Source organism: Oratosquilla oratoria, chromosome 19, assembly GCF_046742065.1.
Source record: "Oratosquilla oratoria isolate Oo_2021 chromosome 19, ASM4674206v1, whole genome shotgun sequence".
Classification (NCBI taxonomy): Eukaryota; Metazoa; Arthropoda; class Malacostraca; order Stomatopoda; family Squillidae; genus Oratosquilla; species Oratosquilla oratoria.
Genome location: NC_134795.1, coordinates 34,931,457 through 34,956,519, shown reverse-complemented (window position 1 = coordinate 34,956,519; position 25,063 = coordinate 34,931,457). Strand labels below are relative to the sequence as shown.

Here is a 25,063-nt window from a genome sequence, read left to right as displayed (position 1 = left end):
CTACAGAAACCAGAACAAGCAAATTATTATTTAATATACATACATTTATTTCATCAAGTAAAGATCTCAATATGCCCTCTGGGCAAAAGGCTGTTTCAAACAGATCTGCAAGAGACAAATATAGTACAAATCTTACCTCGAATACCATATTTGCACTCTCACTAAGCATATTGTCATCAGGAGAGTCCACTGGGGTTTGTTTGGTGAATTTGGAATCAAACTGACTGACATCATCATCACCACTCTGTAAAAAAATAAATAAATAAATAAAAATAAATAAAACAATGAAATGGGAAAAAAAAAAAAAGATAATACACATAATTATCACCTAAGATGCTTTTATACATACATACATATATACATATACCAAGGCTTTTTCCCCCTTACAAGGGAGGTAGCCAAAAAGGAAAAGGCATAAAATCATTTCCACCCATTCCATCCCTGAATACACTCCACACCCCTCCACCCTCCCTCTCCCTCCCACCCTCCTCTCCCTCATCCACCTCCTGGATGACGGGTCATCCCTGCACCTTGCCCTGGGTCAGAAGCAGTGTCGCAAGACACAGCACATCCACAGCAAGGTCACTTCATTAAATTGGCGACCCCCCCCTCTCTGTCCCCCCATTGCATAAAAGAAGACGGGGAGAAATCCCTTTGGGCTGCGTCAAATTTTGCTCACACATACTACCTCACCCCCCATCCCCCCACCCATTCCACCTCATGCAATCACATCATCATCCATATACAACCATTCTCCATTCACCACTGTCTTCTGTCCTCTCCCGTCCTTCCTCAACAGACATTCCCCTCTTCCCCAAAGCCCCTTTCACCCCATCCATCCACCTCATCCTAGGACGTCCCCTCATGTTCACTCCCTCCACATCTGCCTTCCATACCTCTTTTACTAGTCTTTCTTCACTCATTCTTTCCATAGGTCCAAACCATCCTAATATTCTTTCATCAACCCTATCTCCCAGCTCCTTTTCCACCCCTGTTCTCCTCCTCACCTCCTCATTTCTCACTCTATCTAGCCTAGTAACCCCCATCATACTTCTCAGACACCTAATCTCAAACACATTCAAACTCCTTCTCTCTTCTCTTATGTTCCATGTTTCTGCCCCATACAGTGCTGTTGGCACAATCACTCCTTCATACAGTCTCTTCTTAGCATCCATTCCCAAATGTCTATTCCTCATTACACTCTTTAATCCACCAAGGCATTTGCTCGCTTCTCTCAATCTACATTCTACCTCCACCTTCACTCCACCTTTTCCTGCTACATTTGCACCCAAGTATCTAAAACTATCCACTTCTTCCAGTCGCTCTACCTTAATGCTCACTTCCAGTCTACTGCCACTTTCACCCCTTGTACATCTCATCACCTTACTTTTACCCACATTTATCTTTAGCTTTCTTCTATCACACACTCTCCCAAACTCTGCCACCAACTTCCTCAATCCCTCCTCCGATCCTGCCACAAGCGCAGTGTCGTCCACAAACAACAGCTGGCTCACCTCCCACTTTTCTCCATTTTCTTTAAACATCTCCAATCCCTGACACACTACCCTTGCATTTACCTCTCGCACTACCCCATCCATGTATAAGTTGAACAGCCAGGGCGACATAACGCATCCTTGACAAAGTCCCACCTTTACCTCGAACCACTCACTCTCTCCATTTCCAATCCTGACACAAGCTCTACTACTCTCATAAAAACTCTTGACAGCTCCCAGCTTTCCTCCTATCCCGTATATCTGCATAACCTCCCACAGTGCCTTTCTGTCTACCCTATCATAAGCCTTTTCCAGATCCATAAAAGCCAAAAAAAACATCCTTCCCCTTTCCTATAGCTTTCTCACATATCTGTCTTACCACAAAGATCTGATCTAAACAACCTCTACCTGTCCTAAATCCACACTGTTCCTCTATATTTATCTTAAGATATGAAGGAGGCAAAAAGGAAAATACAAGATGTATTTGAGATGAAGTGTTTAAGAAATATGGTAGGGGTTACGAGGATGAAAAGTGAGAAATGTGGAGTGGTGGGTGGTCAGGCGTGGAAAGACCGTTGGCAGACAGGACTGACCAAAGAGTACCAAGGTGGTTTAGGCATATGGAAAAAAAAATGAGGAAAGATGCCACCAGAACACCATAATCTAATGAAGTCTACATTTTTACATTATAATTCCTCTTACCAAAACTGGCTTGAAAGGAGGATCCAGTTTCCTCCTTATGACATCCTCCCATTTGATGTACTTAAAGAACGGAAGTCGTTTGATTGGTTCAGCATCATCTGAGCTACTTCCTAACCGTTGACTCACTTGTCGCTGCAGAAAAATTTTATGGATTAAATAGCCTGTTTACCACCATTGCAAATCAATGTAACAAGTCCCAGTCCAGAGACCAGGCGCTGGCCCCTCAGGACTACACCTCCCTGGGGTGGTAAATGTTATGTACACATGGGTATGAATAGCTGGGTACATATACAACTACATCAGACTGGGAAACTTTCAAACCTTGAGCAACTTTCTGATGAGGTCCCGTGCATCTGGTGTGAGGTATGGTGGTAGATTTAACTTTCCCTTTAAGATCTTCTCTATTGTCTTCTTTCTGTTTTCTGCTGTGAAGGGTGGCTGAAATGAAGAAGTAAAATACATCAAATCACTTGTGATTTGACCATTTTGAAAGTTAAAATTTTTGGACATTGACAAATTTTAACATTCCTAGAGATTCTGAAATTGCTTATCAGATTTAAAAAATAATTCTTCAAATAAGACCAACAGTGTTGCATACATACATATACCAAAGGCTCTTTTCCCTCTTACATAGGAGGTAGCCAAAAGACAAACGCATAGACACCACTCCCACTCATTCCATCCCCTACTTACTCCACTACCCTTTACCCTCTTCCCTCCCTCTTATCTTGGCACTTCCTGGATGACAGGTCATCCCTGCATCTTGTCCACTTCCCCTGGTTAGGAGCAGTGTCGCAAAACATAGCACATCCACAGCAAGCCCGCTTCATTAATTCAGCGACCCCTGCTCTCCGTCCCCTCATGCAGAAAAGAAGACGGGGAGAAACCCCTTTGGGCTGAGTCAACTCATTTCTCATACATACTCCCTCACCACCTACCCACTCCCCCTCATGCATCACAGCATCATCCATACACAACCTTTCTCCATCTTCTGTCCTCTCCCATTCTTCCTCAACAGACATTACCCTCTTTCCCAATGCCCATTTTACCTCATCCATCCATCTCATCCTAGATTGCCCCCTCATGTTCACTCATTCTTTCCATGTGTCCAAACCATCCTAATACTTTTTCATCAACTCTATCTTCCACCCGTTCTCCTCCTCACCTCGTCATTTCTCACTCTATCAAGCCTATCATCCCCTATCATACTTCTCAGGCATTTCATCTCGAATACATTCAAACTCCATTTCTCTTCCTCTCTTATCTTCCATGTTTCTGCCCCGTACAGTGCTGTTGGCACAATCACTCCTTCATACAATTTCCTCTTAGCATCCATTTCCAAATGTCTATTTTTCATTACACTTTTTAATCCACCAAGGCATGTACTCACTTCTCTCGGTCTACATTCTACCTCCACCCCCACTCCTCCCTTACCAGCCACATTCGCACCCAAATATCTAAAACTATCCACTTCCTCCAGTCTCTCTCCCTTAATACTCACTTCCAGTCTACTGCCACTCTATCCCCTTGTACATCTCATCACCTTACTTTTACATACATACATACATACATATACCAAGGCTTTTTCCCCCTTACAAGGGAGGTAGCCAAAAAGGAAAAGGCATAAAATCATTTCCACCCATTCCATCCCTGAATACACTCCACACCCCTCCACCCTCCCTCTCATCTTAGCACCTCCTGGATGACGGGTCATCCCTGCACCTTGTCCACTGCCCTGGGTAAGAAGCAGCAAGGTCGCTTCATTAAATCGGCAACCCCCCCCCTCTCCGTCCCCCCATGCATAAAGGAGAAGATGGGGAGAAATCCCTTCGGGCTGCGTCAAAATTTGCTCACACATACTACCTCACCCCCCATCCACCTCATGCATCACAACATCATCTATATACAACCATTCTCCATTCACCCCTGTCTTCTGTCCTCTCCCATCCTTCCTCAACAGACATTCCCCTCTTCCCCAAAGCCCCCTTCACCCCATCCATCCACCTCATCCGAGGACATCCTTTCATGTTCACTCCCTCCACATCTGCCTTCCATACCTCTTTTACTAGTCTTTCTTCACTCATTCTTTCCATAGGTCCAAACCATCCTAATACTCTTTCATCAACTCTATCTCCCAACCCCCTTTCCACCCCTGTTCTCCTCCTCACATCCTCATTTCTCACTCTATCCAGCCTAGTTACCCCCATCATACTTCTCATACACCTCATCTCAAACACATTCAAACTCCTCTCTTCCTCTCTTATGTTCCATGTTTCTGCCCCATACAGTGCTGTTGGCACAATCACTCCTTCATATAGTCTCCTCTTAGCATCCAAGAAGAACTCGATTCCTTACTTTTACCCACATTTATCTTCAACTTCCTTCTTTCAAATGCCTTCCCAAACTCTGTCACAGACTTCCTCAATCCCTCCTCTAATCCTGCTACAAGTGCAGTATCATCAGCAAACAACAACTGGCTTATCTCCCATTTTTCTCCATTTTCTTTAACCATCTCCAATTCCTGACCCACTACCCTTGCATTCACCTCTTGCATCACTTCATCCATGTATAAATTGAACATCCAGGGTGACATAACACATCCCTGATGAAGTCCCACCTTTACTGCAAACCACTCACTCTCTCTTACAACTAGCATAGAGTTGGTTATGAATTGGAGTGCAGAGGTAAATCAAACTATCTGGCATTAGTTAGACCCATCCTTAACTATGTTTTGGTTTCCATCCTATACAATGGATATCAATTCACTAGATTCAATAGAGGAGAATGACCAAAAAGGTACATGGGCTCAGAAATTTACCATTATGAATTCCCCCACACTAACGATCTCCAAGCAACAAGACATTATTTCTTCCCTGCAAGAGAGACCTAGGGCAATAGACTGACTGATTTTCCCACCCATCCTTATTCCTAACTCTATCCACTCTATAGCCTAAAGCTATGTACCATACATAATACTTACAAGTTATTTGGAAAATTTCAACTCAAACTGGCCAATGAAAAAGATATGGGTGATATATATAAGGTTATCAGTAATGACCTTAAAATATCATGGCAACTACCTAAAGCTATGTACCCAGCATAACATCTGCACCATCCATCCATTCAAAAACCTAATCATCTCCCCTCCCATCTTAGCACCTCAATGATCAAGAGTCAACCTCCCCCACCATACTGCTCAAATCAAAGACAGTGCAGCTAGACATAGTTTCCACAGCAAAGCTGGTTTACCCACCCACTGCCAAAGGCTTTTTCCCCCTTACAAGGGAAGTAGCCTAAAAGGAAAAGGCATAAAAACCATTCCCACCCATTCCATCCCTAATACACTCCACTCCCCTCCACCCTCCCTCTTATCTTGGCAAGACACAGCACATCCACAGCAAGGCCGCTTCATTAAACCAGCGACCCCCCCTCTCCGTCCCCTCATGCAGAAAAGGAGATGGGGAGAAATCCCTTCAGGCTGCATCAAATTTTTCTCACACATACTACCTCACCCCCCATCCCCCCACCCATTCCACCTCATGCATCACATCATCATCCATATACAACCATTCTACATTCACTCCCGTCTTCTGTCCTCTCTCGTCCTTCCTCAACAGACATTCCCCTCTTCCCCAAAGCCCCTTTCACCCCATCCATCCCTCTCATCCTAGGTCGCCCCCTCATGTTCACTCCCTCCACATCTGCCTTCCATACCTCTTTTACTAGTCTTTCTTCATTTATTCTTTCCATAGGTCCAAACCATCCCAATACTGTTTCATCCACCCTATCTCCCAACTCCTTACCACCCCTGTTCTCCTCTTCACCTCCTCATTTCTCACTCTATCCAGCCTAGTAACCCATCATACTTCTCAGACACCTAATCTCAAACACATTCAAACTCCTTCTCTCTTCCTCTCTTATGCTCCATGTTTCTGCCCCATACAGTGCTGTTGGCACAATCACTCCTTCATACAATCTCCTCTCAGCATCCATTCCCAAATGTCTATTCCTCATTACACTTTTTAATCCACCAAGGCATTCTACCTCCACCTCCACTCCATCCTTTCCTGCCACATTCGCACCCAAGTATCTGAAACTATCCACTTCCTCCAGTCCCTCTCCCTTAATGCTCACTTCCAGTCTGCTGCCACTTTCACCCCTTGTACATCTCATCACCTTACTTTTACCCACATTTATCTTCAACTTTCTTCTTTCACACACTCTCCCAAACTCTGTCACCAACTTCCTCAACCCCTCCTCTGATCCTGCTACAAGCGCAGTGTTGTCCACAAACAACTGTCTCACCTTCCACTTTTCTCCATTTTCTTTAAACATCTCCAATCCCTGACCCACCTCTCATACCACCCCATCCATGTATAAATTTAACAGCCAGGGTGACATAACACATCCCTGATGAAGTCCCACCTTTACCTCGAACCACTCACTCTCTCCATTTCTAATCCTGATACATACTCTACTACTCTCATAAAAACTCTTGACAGCTCCTAGAAGCTTTCCTCCTATCCCATATATCTGCAATACCTCCCACAGTGCCTTCCTGTCTACCCTGTCATAAGCCTTTTCCAGATCCATAAAAGCCCAAAAAACATCCTTACCTTTTCCCATAGCTTTCTCACATATCTGTCTTACCACAAAAATCATATCTATGCAACCTCTACCTGTCCTAAATCCACACTGTTCCTCGCCAATCACTCCCTCTGTTCCTCTCCTAATCCTCTCAATTAAGATCCTCCCATAAGCCTTCCCTACTACACTTAACAAGCTAATCCCTCTGAAACTACTACATTCACACTTGTCCCCTTTTCCCCCAAATTCAAAACAATTTTGAAAAACTTACAGCACCCGTTAGCATGTCATACATAAGTGCCCCTAGAGACCACCAATCTACTGCTTTGCCATGGCCTGTTCGCGTCAAGATCTCTGGGGCCATATATTCTATGGTTCCACAGAATGTGTGGGTAACTGAGTCATCCTGAAAAACAAAAGAATTGAGCCAAGTTAATCACCAAAATAACTTTTTTGAGTTCTCTTAATTTCCTAATATATATTCTATCTGCATTTTGCAAATAGGAATGTTTGGTCATAACACTTATCACATCTATAACAAGAAAACCACAATGTACTTACTTGAATTTTTTCTTTGCAAAGACCAAAATCTGTAAGCTTTACATGACCCTGGGCATCAAGAAGAATATTTTCAGGCTTAAGGTCACGGTAAATTATACCTTCAGAGTGCAAGTGCTCAAGAGCAAGAATGATCTCTGCTATGTAAAAGCTGTTGAAATAATGGAACTTTTGAAATGCACGAAGGGACACACAGAATGCAAAATACACCACTGTAGCATATCATAGTATCATTCTGCATCAGGAAAGATATCACAAACTGTATGCTTACTGGCTGAACAATTCAAACTTACCATGCAGTGTCTTCCATGAATATTCCTTCTCTTTCAAGGTGCATGAATAGTTCACCTCCAGACAAGTATTCCAATATAAGATAAAGCTTACCACCAGTTTGAAAGGCATAGACTAGGTCCACTATAAATGGATGCTAAAAGAAAAAGAAAATTTAAATAAATACATATACACATAACACAGCCTTCTTACCCCTATAAAGGGGGTAATCAAATGAAAGCATAAACCCACTCTGCACCCATGAAAACCAATTCATCATCCCTCATATCTTGCTATCTCCTGGATAAAAATCTGCCCGTCACTTCATGAGAAAATATTAGTCCCAAAGATATCCACACAAACTAAGTACAGATCCCCCCTAACTCCGCAATTAAGTTCTGAACATTCCCTGCAGCTAACACTAGCTCTTATGCCCTTCCAAATGTACAAAGAATTCAATTGTCAAATTCTATCACAGGCTCTACTACTCTTGTAAAAAATCTTGACTGCCCTTTACAGTTTTCCCCCAATCCCATATATCTCTAAAACCTCCAACAGTGCCTTCCTGTCTACCCTGTCATAAGCTTTTTCCAAATCCATAAAGGCCTAAAAAAACATTCTTACCTTTTCCTAAAGCTTTCTCAAATATCTGCCTGTCATGGATTTGTCATGTCACCATGGCTGTTCAATGTGTGCATGGATAGGGTGGTACAGGAGGTAAATGCAAGGGAGGTGGTTAAAGAAATGGAGAAAAATGTGAGATGAGCCTTTTTTTTTTTTTTTTTTTTTTTTTTGCTGATGACATTGCAGTTTTATGGTCAGAGGGGGGGATTAAGGTAGTTAGTGACAGAGTTTGGGTAGGTATGTGATAGGAGAAAGTTGAAAGTAAAATTAGGTGATGAGATGTACAATGGGAAAGGATGGCAGTAAGTTGGAAGTAAGTCTTAAAGGAGAGATGCTGGAGGAAGTGGATAGTTTAAGGTATTTGGGGTCACATGTAGCGGGGAGGAGGGGAGGTAAACTGTAGAATGAGAAAAACAAGGAAATGCCTGTGGTGGGGGAAAAGAATAATGAATACTGCCACCAAGTATTTCCACTTGGATCGTAAGAGGTGAGAAGAAAGGGACAGGGATTGAGACTATGCATCCTTCTCCTTGAAGCCCCACAGGGGACATTCCTAAAAAAAAAAAAAAGCAAAGGCATAAGAGGGTCTAGGAGTTTTCCGACCAGCACCCTAAGGTTTGGGTCTTTTAATGTGCGTGGATGTGGTACAGATAAGAGTAAAAGGGAAGAGATAGGTAGTATGTTTGTGATAAGAAAAATGGATGTGTTGGCTTGAGTGAAACTAAGCTGAAAAGGAAGGGCAAGTGTAAGTTTGGGAGTGTAAGTGGGAGGTTATCAGGAGTGAAGAGAGGGCGAGGGAGGGAAGGGGTGGCTATTCTAGTAAGTGAAGAGATAGGTAAATGTGTAGTGGAGTTGAAGGAGGTTTCCTCAAGGTTAATGTGGATGAAGGTGAAACTGGGAAAGGAGATGTGGGTTTTTGTAAGTGCATTTGGGCCTGGCAGTGAGAAGAGCGTAGAAGAAAGGGAGGCTTTTTTGGATAGATTTAAATAAGTGCATAGAGGATTTAGGGAGAAATATCAATGTAATAGTACTGGGAGACCTTAATGCTAGGGTAGGAAATGATCCAATTGATGGAGTTGTTGGGAAATGTGGAGTCCAGGAAATAATAGTAGTGGAGAGTTGATGGCAGAATGTGTCTAGAAAGAGAGTTGATGATAGCAAATTCAGTGTTTCGGAAGAAAGTCAAGCATAAGTACACATGGGAGAGGGTGGTGGAGAGAAGGGTGGTAGATAGAGCATTAATGGATTATGTAGTGGTAAATAGGATTATGATAGGAAGAGTTAAGGATGTACATGTGCTAAGGGGAGAGGGTGGGGGAATATCAGATCATTTTTTGGAAGGTAAGTTGAGAGTGGAGGATAGATGGAGAAAGAGGAAAGGGACAAAAGGTAGGGAGGTGCTTAGAGTGAACTCTTTAAATGAATAGGAAAAGGAGAAGGAGTACAAGAAGAAGCTGAAGGAGGAGTGGGAGGGAGTGAAGGATAGAGTAAAGCTAGATGTGGCGGAGGAATGGGGATGGTTCAAGGAGGGAGTCATAAAGTGTGCAAAGATGGTGTGTGGAACAAGAAGGACAGGAGGAAATAGAAGGAAGGGTAGTGAATGGTGGGATGAGGAAACAAAGAAGGCTGTAGAAGAGAAGAAGCGAGCTTTCACAGATTGGTTACAAAATAGGACGAGGGAGTCATATGAGAGGTACAAAGAAAAGAAAAGAGAAGTAAAGCAATAGAGGAGACAAAGAGGAGAGCAGATGTGAAATGACAGAAAATTTTGAAAGTAATAAAACGATGTTTTGGAAAGAAATTAAGAGAGGAAGAGGAGGCGAATCAAGTAGAGAAGAAAAGGTAAAAGGTGCAGATGGAGAGATGATAATGGAAGAGAAGGCAGTAAGGGGAAGATGGGCACAATATTTTAGGGAGTTGCTAAATGTGAAGGAGGATAGGGAGGGAAAGATAGCTGCAGTGGGAAATGCTAAGAAAATGACCGTGATGAGTGAGGAAAATGGAGGAGAAATAAGGAAGGATGAAGTGAAGGCAGTTGTTAAGATGATGAAAGTAGGTAAGACACCTGGTATGGATGGACGCCATGCAGAATGTCTAAAAAAAAAGGAAGTACAGTCATGGTGGACTGGCTGGTGAGGTTATTAAATGTTTGCTGGAGAGAGGGTAGAGTGCCGGAGGACTGGAGGAGTGCCTGTATAGTTCCACTTTACAAGGGAAAAGGGGACAAGTGTGAATGTAGTAGTTTCAGAGGGATTAGCTTGTTAAGTGTAGTTGGGAAGGCTTATGGGAGGATTTTGATTGAGAGGATTAGGAGAGGAACAGAGGGAGTAATAGGTGAGGAACAGTGTGGATTTAGGACGGGTAGAGGTTGTGTAGATTAGATCTTTGTGGTAAGACAGATATGTGAGAAAGCTATAGGAAAGGGGAAGGATGTTTTTTGGGCCTTTATGGATCTGGAAAAGGCTTATGATAGGGTAGACAGAAAGGCACTGTGGGTGGTTTTGCAGATATACGGGATAGGAGGAAAGCTTCTAGGAGCTGTCAAGAGTTTTTATGAGAGTAGTAGAGCTTGTGTCAGGATTAGAAATGGAGAGAGTGAGTGGTTCGAGGTAAAGGTGGGACTTCATCAAGGATGCGTATGTCGCCCTGGCTGTTCAACTTATACATGTATGGGGTAGTGCGAGAGGTAAATGCAAGGGTAGTGGGTCAGGGATTGGAGATGGTTAAAGAAAATGGAGAAAAGTGGAGGTGAGCCAGCTGTTGTTTGTGGACGACACTGCGCTTGTGGCAGGATCGGAGGAGGGATTGAGGAAGTTGGTGACAGAGTTTGGGAGAGTGTGTGATAGAAGAAAATTGAAGAAAAATGTGGGGAAAAATAAGGTGATGAGATGTACAAGGGATGAAAGTGGCAGTAGTCTGGAAGTGAGCATTAAGTGGAGGAACTGGATAATTTTAGATACTTGGGTGCAAATGTGGCAGGAAAAGGTGGAGTGAAGGTGGAGGTAGAATGTAGATTGAGAGAAGCGAGTAAATGCCTTTGTGGATTAAAGAGTGTAATGAGGAATAGACATTTGGGAATGGATGCTAAGAGGAGACTGTATGAAGGAGTGATTGTGCCAACAGCACTGTATGGGGCAGAAACATGGAACATAAGAGAGGAAGAGAGAAGGAGTTTGAATGTGTTTGAGATGAGGTGTATGAGAAGTATGATGGGGGTTACTAGGCTGGATAGAGTGAGAAATGAGGAGGTGAGGAGGAGAACAGGGGTGGAAAGGAGGTTGGGAGATAGAGTTGATGAAAGAGTATTAGGATGGTTTGGACACATGGAAAGAATGAGTGAAGAAAGACTAGTAAAAGAGGTATGGAAGGCAGATGTGGAGGGAGTGAACATGAAGGGACGTCCTAGGATGAGGTGGATGGATGGGGTGAAGGGGGCTTTGGGGAAGAGGGAAATGTCTGTTGAGGAAGGATGAGAGAGGACAGAAGACAGGGGTGAATGGAGAATGGTTGTATATAGATGATGTTGTGATGCATGAGGTGGAATGGGTAGGGGGATGGGGGGTGAGGTAGTATGTGTGGGCAAAATTTGACGCAGCCTGAAGGGATTTCTCCCCGTCTTCTCCTTTATGCATGGGGGGGGGGGGTCGCCGATTTAATGAAGCGGCCTTGCTGTGGATGTGCTGTGTCTTGCGACACTGCTTCTGACCCAGGGCAGTGGACAAGGTGCAGGGATGACCCATCATCCAGGAGGTGCTAAGATAAGAGGGAGGGTGGAGGGGTGTGGAGTGTATTCAGGGATGGAATGGGTGGGAATGATTTTATGCCTTTTCCTTTTTGGCTACCTCCCTTGTAAGGGGGAAAAAGCCTTGGTATATGTATGTAAAATAAGCATCTTGGAGTGGATGCAAAAAGATTATATGAAAGGGTGATTGTGCCAACAGCACTGTATGGGGGCAGAAAGGAAAAGTTTAAATGCGTTTGAGATGAAATGTCTGAGAAGTATGGTAGGGGTTACAAGGTTGGATAGAGTGAGAAACAAGGAGGAGAGTGGGGATGGAAAAGGAGAAGGCGGATAGAGCTGATGAAAGAGTATTGGAATAGTTTGGACACATGGAATGAATGAAGAAAGATTAAAAGGGGTGTGGAAGGCAGAGGTGGAAGGAGTGAATTTGAGGGAATGACTGAGGATGAGATGGATGGATGGGGTGAAAGGGGCATTGAGCATGAGAGGAATGTCTGTTGAGTAAGGAAGGGAGCAGGCAGGATAGGGGTGAGTGGAGAATGGCTGTGTATTGATGATACTTTGATGCTAGGAAGGGAGGGGGCAGGGAATGGAGTGGGGTAGGGAGTGGTGATGTGTTAATGATAATTTGATGCACCCCAAAGGGATTTCTCCCTGTCTTCTCTTTTTCATGCAGAGGATGAGGAGGTGGAGTTGCAGAGGATGAGGAGGAGTTGCCAATTAAGTGAAGCAGCCTTGCTGTAGATGTGTTGTGTCTTGCTGCATTGCTTTTGATCCAGGGCAGTGGGTAGGATAAGGGGTAACCTATCACCCTTGAGGAGCTAAGATGAGAGGGAGGAAAGGGTGGATGGGAGTGGAATGGGTGGGAGTGGTTATGTGTCTTTAGACTTTGCTACCTCCATTGTAAGGGGGAAAAAAGCACTAGGTATGAGTGGTTTGAGGTAAAGGTGGGACTGCATCAGGGCTGTCTCATGTCATCATGGCTATTCAATGTGTACATGGAAGAGGTGGTGCAGGAGGTAAAGGCAGGGGACTGGAGACTGTTAAAGAAAATGGAGAAAAGTAGGTGAGCCAGTTGTTGTTTGCTAACAACACTGCACTTGTGGCAGGGTCAGAGGAGGGATTAAGGGAGTTAGTGGAGTTCGGGAAGGTATGTGATGGGGGAAGTTGAAGGTAATTGTGGGTAAAAGCAAGGTGGTGAGATGTACAAGGATAGAGGATGGCAGTGAGTTGGAAGTAAGTCTAAAAGGAGAGAGGCTGGAGAAAATGGATAGCTTTAGGTATCTAGGGTCGCATGTGGGAAGAAAGAGTCAAATTGAGGTAAATTGTAGATTGAGAGAACCAAGTAAATGCTTTGGAGGATTAAAAAGTGTTATGAGAAATAGACATTTGGAAATGGATACAAAGAGATTGTATGAAGGGGTGATTGTGCTGATGGTATTGTATGGGGTAGAGAAGAGAGTTTAAATGTGTTTGAGATGAAACATCTGAGTATGGTAGGGGTTACAAGGTTGTATAGAGTGAGAAATGAGGAGGTGAGGGGGAGAGTGGGAGTGGAAAAGGAGATGGCAGATAGGGACAATGAAACATTGTTGGGATGGTTTAGACACATGGAGAGAATGAGTGGTGAAAGATTACTAAAAGAGGTGTGGAAGGCAGAGGTGGAGGGAGAGAACTTGAGGGGACGACCAAGGATGAGATGGATGGATAGGGGGCACTGAGTAAAAGGTCTGTAGAGCATAGAAGGGAGAAGGCAGGAGAAAGGGATGAATGGAGAATGTCTGTGTATGGATACCATTATGCAAGGAAGGGAGGGATGGGTGTGGCTTGTGTGTGAATGATATTTTGACACAGCCCAAAGGGATTTCTCCCTGAGAGGGGTTTGCTGATTGAGTTAAACGAGCTTGCTGTGGATGTGCTGTGTCTTGCTGCATTGCATTTGACCCAGGGAAGTTGGCAGATGCAGGGATCACCAATCATCCATGAGGAGCCAAGATGGGAGGAGTGGAAGGTGTGGTGGAGGGGAGTGAAATGGGTGAGAATAGTTATGTGCTTCTGATTTGGCCAATTCCCTTATAAGGGGGAAAAGCTCTTGGTATACATTCATACATACACACACACACACACACACTAGGTAAATACATATTGATATATATATATATATATATATATATATATATATATATATATATATATATATATATATATATATATATATATATATATATATATATAAGTACCTATCTTTTACATACCCTTCCTCACTCAACATGGTTCTCTTCCATCTACCCATTTCATCCAATCTTATCATAGGTCTTTCAGGTTCATCTAAGCCATTTCTGTTTTCTCATTCTTTCTATATGCCCAGACCATCTCTACACTCCTTGATCTACCCTATCCATCTGCTCTTTCTACCTCTACACTGCCTCACCTCCACATTTTCAACTATATGAAACAAAATATATTCATCTTCATTTATATATACATGATGACTACAACTTCTTAATGAAAAAAATCAATATAGTGGGAATAACGAAATATGTGGAAAGAGTATTAAAAAAAAAAATCCCTTTGCATCAGTATTAGTCCAATCAACTTACTTTTACAGCTTCTAATATGTTCCTCTCTGCCTTTGTGTGTGCTGTGTCCTTCTGATTTCTGACAATTGTTGCTTTCTTGAGAACCTTCATGGCAAATATATTTCCGGCATTCTGACCATTCAATTTCCTTACCTGAAGTAATAGAAACCTTGATAAAATTTTGTCAAGCTGTACAAGCTAGAGCACCAGTTAACCTTCAACTCAAATACTTAAAATCTCAATTAATAAGAAACCTCCCTCAAATTCAGTCTTAGGAACTGACTTTGCTCGGATGCTTTTATCAATGTACAATTTTGCAATCATACAAAGTAATTATTAATAGTAGAGTGAGTAATAATAACTGATGCTTCCAGTTTCATTAAGTGGAAAACCCACAGCCCCCATAGCAGCTAGCAATGGTCCTTGGGCTCTCCTACAGATCTCTCTGAGACGAAACTTGGACATGTCTATGTTGTATTGGTGGGGTACTAAATCCACATCACTGGCTGAAAGTAGTAGGATGGGAGCAGTTACCAGGTGTCAGCTCTCCTTGTGTAAAAAGGTGTAAAGAACTACATTTGAAGACAATAGACCCTAGGCCAAGTCTAGAGACTGAGAGTCAGCCCCCTAAGGGCTGCACTTCCTGATGGTATACATCGCTGTGCTGTCTGTCTTGCAAGACGAACCCAAGCATATACCCATCACTGGTCTCATTTGAATCATACCAGCAGTTGAATTAATTATATTGATGAAATATATACATTACCACCAGAAAATTAGAAAACAATTAAAAACTGTGACTTGTTGAAATACAAGATTTACAAACCTATTCACAAACGAGGAAGCAAATCTTTGCCCAAACAAATGACAAAAACTGAGGGGTCCATTTGTTACCTGGAACACTTTACCGTAGCCACCTTTCCCCAGCACTTTAAGGAGCTCAAAGTCTTGAGGTCTGATCTTCTCTGTACCTGGATTCACTGTGCTGTCTGTAAGCTGAAGTGTCTCAATTCCATCACATCTGCAAAGACAAAATTGGTCTTAGTGGACGCACCAAGAAAATGATGGTGATGGGAAAGGAAAATGAAGGAGAAATAAGAAAAGATGAGATGCAAGTAGTTCTCATAATTATGAGAACAAGTAAGGCTCCTGGATTACATGGGTGTCATGCAGTGATGGACGCACTAAGAAAATGATGGTGATGGGAAAGGAAAATGAAGGAGAAATAAGAAAAGATGAGATGCAAGTAGTTCTCATAATTATGAGAACAAGTAAGGCTCCTGGATTACATGGGTGTCATGCAGAGTGTCTAAAGAAGGGAGGCATAGTAATTGTGGACTGGCTAGTAAGATTGTTTAATGTGCATCTAAGGGGGGGTAGAGTGCTAGAGGACTGGAGTTCTTGTATAGTTCCACTTTACAAGGGAAAAGGGGACATTTGTGAGTGTAATAGTTTCAGAGGGATCAGTTTGTTGACTAGTTGGGAAGGCTTATAGGAGGGTTTTGATTGCAAGAAGAACAGAGGGAGTATTTAGTGAGAAAGGTAGAAGTTGCATGGATCAGATTTTTGTAGTAAGGCAAATATGTGAGAAAGCTTTAGGTAAACGCATGTTTTTTTGCCTTTATGGATTTGCAAAAGGCTTATGACTGGGTAGACAGGAAGGCACTGTGGGAGGTTTTGCAGATATATGAGATTGGAGGAAGGCTGTTAGGGGCAATCAAGAGTTTTTACGAGAGTAGTAGAGCCTGTGTTAGAATGGGAAATGGAGAGAGCGAGCAAGTGGTTTGAGGTAATGGTGGAACTGCATCAGGGCTGTGTCATGTCACCATGGCTGTTCAATTCATACATGGGTGGGGTGGTGCAGGGGGTAAAGGCAAGGGTAATGGGCAGGGGACTGGAAACTGTTAAATAAAATGGAGAAAAGTGGGAAGTGAGCTGGTTGTTGTTTGCTGACAACAATGTGCTTATGGAGGCAGAGGAGGGATTAAGGGAGTTAGTGAAGGAGTTCAGGAAGGTATATGATAGGGGAAAGTTGAAGGTAAATGTGGGTAAAAGCAAGGTGATGATATTACAAGGGTAGAGGATGGCAGTGAGTTGGAAGTAAGTCTAAAAGGAGCAAGAGGCTGGAGGAAGTGGATAGCTTTAGATATTTGGGGTTGCATGTGGCAGGAATAGGAGGAGTGGAGGTAAAGTTAATTTGTAGATTGAGGTAAATGCCTTGGAGGAATAAAATGTGCTATGAGAAACAGGCAACTGGGAGTGGATGCAGAGAGGAGATTGTATGAAGGGGTGATTGTGCTGACGGTATTGTATGGGGCAGAGACTTGGAATTTAAGAAAGGCAGAGAGGAAAAGTTTAAATGTGTTTGAGATGAAATGTTTAAGAAGTATGGTAGGGGTTACAAGGAGGTGAGTAGGAGAGTGGAAGTGGAAAAGATGGCAGACAGGGATGATGAAAGATCATTGGTATGGTTTAGATACATGGAAAGAATGAGTGATGAAAGATTACTAAAAGAGATGTGGAAGGCAGAGGTGGAGGGAGTAAACTTGAGGGGATGTCTGAGGATGAGATGGATGGATGGGGTGAAGGGGTGTTGAAGAAAGGGGAATATGTGAGGAAGGAAGGAAGAAGGCAGGAGATAGGGAGGAATGGAGAATGACTGTGTATGGATAATACTGTTATGCATGGAAAGGAGGCCTAGGGGTGATCATGTGAATCATATTTTGATGCAACCCAAAGGATTTCTCTATGTCTTCTCTTTTTCTATATGAGGAGACAGAGAGGAGAGAAGAGGGGTCGCTGATTAAGTGAAGCAGCCTTGCTGTGAATATTAGGGGTGTGCTGATTAATCAGCATCGGCATCAGCTCTTTCTTTTTTTCTTTTTTTTTTGGGGGGGGGAGAATGGGATTTGGCATTGGCATCAGCAATAATTTGCAGATCCCAGTGCTTTCAAAATAACAGCACAAGTCGATGTAAAAGGTAGAGCAAACTATATTAATTTTTAATTTTACTTTTGTATCTTATATAAAATTAAACTATATATATTTTTTGAAACAGCAAAGTTTCTATAACAGAAATTAAGCAAGAGTAATATGGGGGTACTGTAAATCATCCAGGCATCCGTAGACTTGGTTGATTTTACTCGCTTAAAGTGCAAAAAATCTGTGGATGGATTTACTCTCACTGCTCTGCAGCAATTTACAGCCAAACAAATAATTTTTTTTTATGTATTTTGACAAGTAAATATATAACAATACATCTCTGTGCATTTTGGCTTAATAGTTGTTATTCAAAAATAAAAATTTTGTAGACTTTAGAGGCTTAAAATTCCTAAATTAAAAACATCTGGCATCTTTATAAATATCACATATTTTATTAGCATTTTTAAGGTTTATATTAAGGTTCGTTTTGTCTAATAATAAGTTGTTGTTCTTCAAAGTACTATTTTTTTTATGCATTTATGTATTGTTTTAGTGATTATGAACTACTGGCTTATAGAATAAAACCACTAATTATGCTTAGTGATGCTGGTTTAAAAATATTTGTGAACAAGAATATTTTATGGAAACAAGTACATAATAAAAAGTAGATATATAAAAGTTAAAAAGTAGCCCAACCTGTCATGTATAAATCTACATAGCTTATAAAGCAAGTAAAAATCATAGTTCAATTACTTTGTATTAAAACTGATATACCATAACTATATAAAGTGGAATCGGCATCGACAATTAAGAGTGAATAGGATTCGGCATCGGCATCAGTAATTAATGGTAAATAGAAACTGGCATTGGCATCGGCAAAAAAAATTAATCGGCACACCCCTAGTGAATATACTATGTCTTGCTGCATTGTGTTTGACCCAGGGCAGTTGGTAGATGTAGGGATGACCCGTCATCCATGTGGAGCCAAGATGGGAGGAGTGGAAGGAATGGTGGAGAGGAAGGAAATAGGTGGGAATAGGTATGTGCCTCTGATTTGGCTACCTCCCTTATAAGGGGGAAAACTCTTGGTATATAGATAGATTGATGATCAATAACTTATTTTCTTGCCCTAAAAAAGACATAGCAGCAAAACAATTCAGGATAAAAGACAATTATATGGAGTATAAAACAGCTGGGGACAAGGATGACCTTTGTCTACAAAGTGCTAAAATGGGAGGGGCAACACATGGGTTTTGGATAGGTGGGGGAAATGATGTACAGTGGGTGTAATCTTTGATTCACCACCTCACTTATGGGGGGAGGGGGAGCCTTTGTATTGGTATTCTAACTGTATGTGCATGACTCAAATGACAAAGACTGGAGAGGTGAGGATGGGAGTGGGAAAGCAAGTGAATTCAGGGAATGGAAGTGGGAATAAATCAGTGGTTGTCTTGGTTCAAATACCTTCAAATATACTATAGGTTTAACTCTAACACCAGAAGATGTCATTCATTTTTGGGAACACAGGGACTGGTACCCATAAGTGGTAGTTCTAAGATGGACGTCAGAGGGAATCCTCTCCCTGCCATTCTTATTCAAAACCAATAACATCTTCAATTCCCAAGAGGCTGATGCAGCCTCCAAACCAGGCAAAAATTCTTTACCAACTGCAACTGTATTTCCTCCACCTTTTTATACAAGGACAGCTGACAACTGGCTACTGCTCCCCTCCTCCTCTACCTCCTCCTACAACCCAGTGACATAGAAACAATCCCAGTAGGTTTCTAGTCAGTGAAACTCAAAACAACTACTATTTTCATGAGAGAATATTACTACAGGGACAGAAACAATACTACCCTTCATGCATAATATATCCAATGTATTTCATGGTCTAATACTTGAGTTTTCTTATCTTAGGGAATGCCACCAAAGAGGAAAAAAAAAGCAAGAAAGAAAAAAAAATAGTGAATAGTGACCCCCCCAGTGAGTTTTGAGTCTGTAACCTCAAGTTTCAGCCTTGGTGTTAGTTACAACTTTGCTTTCAGCTTTGGCTCCAACCTTGGCCTCATATTCAAGGCAGGATGATAAGCAGAGTAGCTCCTAAAGTTTCCATGGTACAGTACATATCAATATATTTTCTACTGTAGATATCTAGATATTCTAAATAAAATCAAATAAGTGCAAACAACCACTTCTATGCTTTCTCTTCACTCATAGAATCCTTTCATTACCAAATGGGGTGTCACAGTAATGACTAAAACAGCCTTGTGTCAACCAGAACAAAGAAAAGTGTTAATTGGTAGGGAACAGGTTAATCACTACTGAGGAGGTGCTTTGGAGATTAAATAAATAGCCTGGCAGTTGCTAGAATGACAAAAGGTGCCATCAAGCAGTCAAGGCCGTCATTATGACTCTGCTCTAGCTAACAATGTATTTTATTCAGCTTACAAGAACCTTAACCTACTGAAGCATACCAGTTATTTTCACAATTTGAATGGCGAGTGTCATCAGATTCCTTCAGATTGTGTGTCTGTGTGTATTTACCTAGTTGTATTTTACAGGAAGGGGAGCTATGCTCGTGGTGTCCCATCTCCATATCTCGTTTTATCTAGACTGTTTTTAAATTCGTGTATTGTTTTTTGCACACACCACATTCTCATCTAACTTGTTCCAAATGTCTATTATCCTGTGGGGAAAGATGTTCTTTTTCACGTCTCTTCTATAATTGTCTTTCTTGATTTTCTTTCCATGTCCTCTTGTATCTCTACTATCCCATTTTATTAGATCCTCTCTATCAATAATTTCCATGCCTTTCATGATTCTATAAATAGTTATCAAGTCTCCTCTCTCTCTTCTTTGCTCCAATGTCTGTAGCTCAAGTTTTGCCAGCCTCTCCTCATATGATAGTTCTGAGAGCGTTGGTGCAAATTTTATAATTGCTCTTTGTATTCTTTCAAGTTTTGTTATACATTTATTTGTACTTGGTGACCACATCGTCACTGCATACTCCAATTTTGGTCTTATCAAAGTGACTACAATTTTCTTCACCATTTCTTCATCCAGGTATGCAAATGCCACATTTGATTGATCTTATTAAGTTACAAGTTTCTCCAAAAATTTTGTTTATATGTTTCTCAGGGGACATATTATTCATAATAATGACTCATAGGTCCTTCTCTTTTTCCACTTTTTTAATTTCTTCCTCTCCCAATGTATATGATCCCACTATTCTTTTTTTGCTTCCAAATTCCATTATACTACACTTCTTAATGTTGAATTCCATCTCCCACTTCCTACTCCATTCCCATACTTTATTGAGATCACTCTGTAGTGACTCACATCTTCGGTGGTCACTTTTTTCAAAATTTTTGCATCGTCTGTGAAGAAGCTCATATAACTTTCAATTCCTTCATCCATACCATTAATATATATAGCAAACATTATTGGGGCCAGTACTGTTCCTTGTGGAACTCCACTAATCACCTAATCCCAATTGGAATGTTTTTCTATTATCACCTCCCTCATTTTCCTTTCATGCAAGAAGTCTTTCATCCACTCCAGCAGTTTGCCCTGTATTCCTCCTGCAGTTTCTAATTTCTTTAGCAATTTCTTATGTGGCACCTTATCAAAAGCTTTCTTCAGGTCTAGAAAGGCACAATCAGCCCATCCATCTCTTTCCTGTATCATATCTATTAATCTTGAATAGAAACACATCAAGTTTGTGACACATGATCTTCCTTGTCTAAATCCAAACTGCCTCGGACTTAGTACATTGTTTTTTTTCCAAATGCTTTACCCATCTAATTTTGATCATTCTTTCACAATTTTTGCTACCATACTTGTAAGAGAGACCGGTCTATAGTTTGTAGGATCTTCTTTGTTTCCCACATTATATATTGGTACTATACTTGCTCTTTTCCAATCTTCTGGAACTTTTCCTTCTTCTTATTAGACTATGTATTTTGTCTGTTAGTTCATTCCTGCATTCTCTCAAAATCCAGTTTGCCATTTCATCTGGACCATGCAAGTTTCTGACATCAAGATTACTCAAGTGATTATTTCATTCTTTGTTGCTTCTCTTTCATAGGGGGGACTTTCCCCTCCCACTCGAAATCTCTAAGTTGTATGTTCTCTCTCATAAACACTGATTTAAAATGCTTGTTCATAATTTCAGCCATTTCTATTTCCTCTGGGTATTCAACTCCTCCTTGTCATAGTTTCACTAATTCTTGTTTGTTTTTCAGTTTGTTGTTTACAAATCTACATTTTTCTATGACATCCTTTTCATATTTTCTCTTTTCTTTTATGCGCACTTGTACATATTCATTTCTATAACCAGTATATATTCGCACTTGTACATATTCATTTCTATAATCAGTATATATTTTCCATTTTTCAGTTTTTTTTTTGTTTTCCCTCCATTTCATCCAAACTTTATCCCTTTTATCTTTTAACTCTCTACATCTTTTGTTGTACCAACATTTTACATATCCTTTTCCTTGTTTTTGTCTTGGAAAATACTTGTGTCTTCTAACATATTCTTGTGTTCTCTCTTTTCCCACAAAGCCGTTTTAGGAGGCACATAATTTACTACAAACTTCCTGCTCTTCTTGTCCCTGTCCTCTATTTCCATCATAATCATCTCCACTCTATTCTTTCCATATGTAACTTCCTCACATTTATATCCTATCCTTCTTAGACAGGAACATAACTCCACCACCTTGTTTTACTTGTTTCTAATCCAATAATTATATACACCACTGTTGGGTGGTAATGGACCTTTCAATTTTGTCTCCACAATTCCCATCATGTCAAGTTCCTTTTCCATCAGGTAATCATTCAGTTCATTCAAGCCTGTTATTAATCCATCTATATTTGAGAAGGACACTTAATTTTCTGTTACCTCCATCCTGTTTTCTGTTTCCTTTCTGTTTTTCTCTCCTATGAACCATTTCCTCACTTTCATATCCACTACCTTCAATAGAATTTCTCTTTGACTTTGTTCTGTTCTCGTTCTTTTCCTTAGCTTCGATTCTTTTTGTTTTCTCTTCCTCTCTTTCCTCTTTATTCATCTCTCTCCATACCTGTTTGTACTGATCACTTTCTGTTAATTTTCCTGTTTCTGATAAGACATTCTCTGCTGTCATTTGTGACCTGAATTTAACCTTAATTGGTCTGGTCTTGTCTATACTGTATTTCCCCAGTCTTTATATTTCAATTTCTTTCCCTATTTCCTGTTCACCTTCTTGAAATATTTCTAGTACCTTGTTCACTCTTTCTTTCTCATCTCTTACTCTTGTAGTCCTATTTGGATTATGTTTCTCTTCCATTTCTAATTATACATTTCTTTTTATCTGCTAAGTCTCTTACTATATTCTCCTCTCTCATCACTTTAATAATTGTGTCCTTAGTGTGTTCCTTCATCTGTTGTTTCACTATATCTCTAAATTCAATTTTGCTATTCTCCTGAACCTTTTTCCAACCACTTACCTCTGTTGCTATGGACTCTTTATTCTTTTTATTATTCCTCTTTAATTCCTCATTCTCATCCTTTACTTCTTTTAACTGTCTTTTTAATTATTTTATTTATTTAGGTTTTGGTTCTCCTCCTTTAGTTCTTCCAATTTATCAACTCTGTGTACTCGGTGCAAGTTGGCTAAATCTAACCTCCCATGATTCATTCATTTTTGTTAGTTTTTCCTCTAGACTTGCTAATCGGGGGAGGCTGTCATCTCCTCCCTCATTAAATACATAGAAATAATTATCTCCACTTTCTATTGTGCTGCTCTTATCTATATTTCTAATTTTAACGCATTTACTGATTTCTTCGACTTTACCTGTGTCGTCTGTACATCTCTTGTTTACATTGCTTCTGACGTCTGGAGCCCGTTCGTCCCCTTCCTCATTTTCTTCCAATAATCCCTTCCCTTCTTCTTTTTCTTTACCTTCCCACTACAACACGAGCTTTCCCCTTCCCTATTTATACAACACAGGTACTCATCGTTGAAATCCACGAAAATTGCGTGTGTTTTTTTTTTCCGGAGTTCCAATCGTCGCCGTCTGTCCGACATGTGCGTGTGTGTGTTAATGGACATGGAACTGCCTGGTGTAGGCCTTATGGTATCTTTCAGTCTTTATTCTTATGTTCTTACGTTATCAGTCTCTTGTAAACTTTAGATACAATGATAGAAAAGAAAAAGAGAAAAACTATAAGGCTTCCCCTCCCCCCGTACAAGGGATAGCCAAACAATAATAAATAAATAGTAAGGGATTTGAGAAGACAATGCTTTTGACCAGTGCCCAGTATTTACAAATGAACAGACCCCACAGTTTACTCACCTTAACTCCAACAAATAAAAGTTAAGAACATTTAACTGACAACTTCTTGAAGCCATTCCTACATCAAAACACCAGCAGGAACTATTAATAACTTCAGTAGATTTACTTAAGTTCTAACTTTGTATTGATATTTTATTATCATTACTGGCACATAAATCTTTTACTATGTCCATAACCCAGTAAATGTATTTCATGAAAGATAGAATGATACATACATATTTATACAAGTGAATGTGAGGTGGGGAAGGAGGAAATATGTCTTTACATGATAAGAATGGGTTTAGAAAGATATTCACCATTTTTTGAGTAACTGATATAACAAATTGATGACTTATCAGCATTTTAGCCTCCATCAGGTGGTGCAACCCCCATAGGCTGGCACTTGGTCTTTATACTCAAGATATCTTGTCAATTGCTGTATGACAATTTGTCCTCCTGTCATTCGTCCTCCTGTTGGCTAATACAATTACAATACAATTTATTCTTATACTTTATGTCTCCATTAATTTCTACATTTACTTGTTTATTTGTCTATTCATTGCAGATTGCGTGGAGGAGGGATAGTTGGGCAGTACTAGGTTTATCTGATGCACCATTGTGCCCAGACATGATGGTGGTGGGGGGAGGAATCTGGATCCCTCAGCTCCCCCAGATTATCGACACTTATCTGTCGCGACCAATGCGAGGTAAACAACATGACGGCTTGGCCTCGACTGCCGACAGCCCCCAGCCACGTCCTCCACCCACACCCTACCTCCAGCCTACCTGTCCTCCAGCGCCCAAGGCAAAGACAGAACCATGAACAAGCAAACCCCCCCAACGCAAACTTGACCCCCACTTTCCCCCTCCCCCCCCTTTTACCCATTTTCCTCTCCATCAGACACAAATACCACCTCAGTCATTTTGTCCTAACCCCCTTATCTTTAGCTTATCAGTGGGTCTTATCTTGCATCCCACAGCGTCGATGTACAAGCTCCCACTTTCTATCCCCCCGTGCCCCCACCACACCTCAATCACCCCTGCAAACGTGCTACCCAGCAGACCAAAGATGCTTCTTGTCCGACTTCTGTCATCACCTGGTGTGCAGGTGATTCTTCTGCAACCAAGTGGTCAAAGAGATGCTGATGGGGATGGTGATAGAGGTGGTGGTGGTGGTGGTGGTGGTGGTGGTGGTAGAGGTGGCAGGGTTACAATGGGAATGGTGGGTGGGGGTGGGGAACGGAAAGAGGAAGGGATGAGGAAAGGGA

General features: G+C 41.3%; 1 protein-coding gene across 1 annotated transcript in view; it reads right to left on the bottom strand.

Annotated features, from left to right (window-relative positions):
- LOC143035836 (ribosomal protein S6 kinase beta-1-like) overlaps nt 1–25,063 on the bottom strand; it is an 81,191-nt gene that overhangs the window by 10,145 nt on the left and 45,983 nt on the right. The window contains exons 3-10 of the mRNA XM_076202876.1: nt 15,450–15,576; nt 14,577–14,708; nt 7,634–7,767; nt 7,344–7,491; nt 7,054–7,188; nt 2,517–2,633; nt 2,196–2,327; nt 137–244 (exon numbers count right to left, since the gene is read on the bottom strand). Of these exons, the coding sequence (XP_076058991.1) occupies nt 137–244; nt 2,196–2,327; nt 2,517–2,633; nt 7,054–7,188; nt 7,344–7,491; nt 7,634–7,767; nt 14,577–14,708; nt 15,450–15,576 (1,033 nt within the window). The remainder of the gene's footprint in view (nt 1–136; nt 245–2,195; nt 2,328–2,516; nt 2,634–7,053; nt 7,189–7,343; nt 7,492–7,633; nt 7,768–14,576; nt 14,709–15,449; nt 15,577–25,063) is intronic.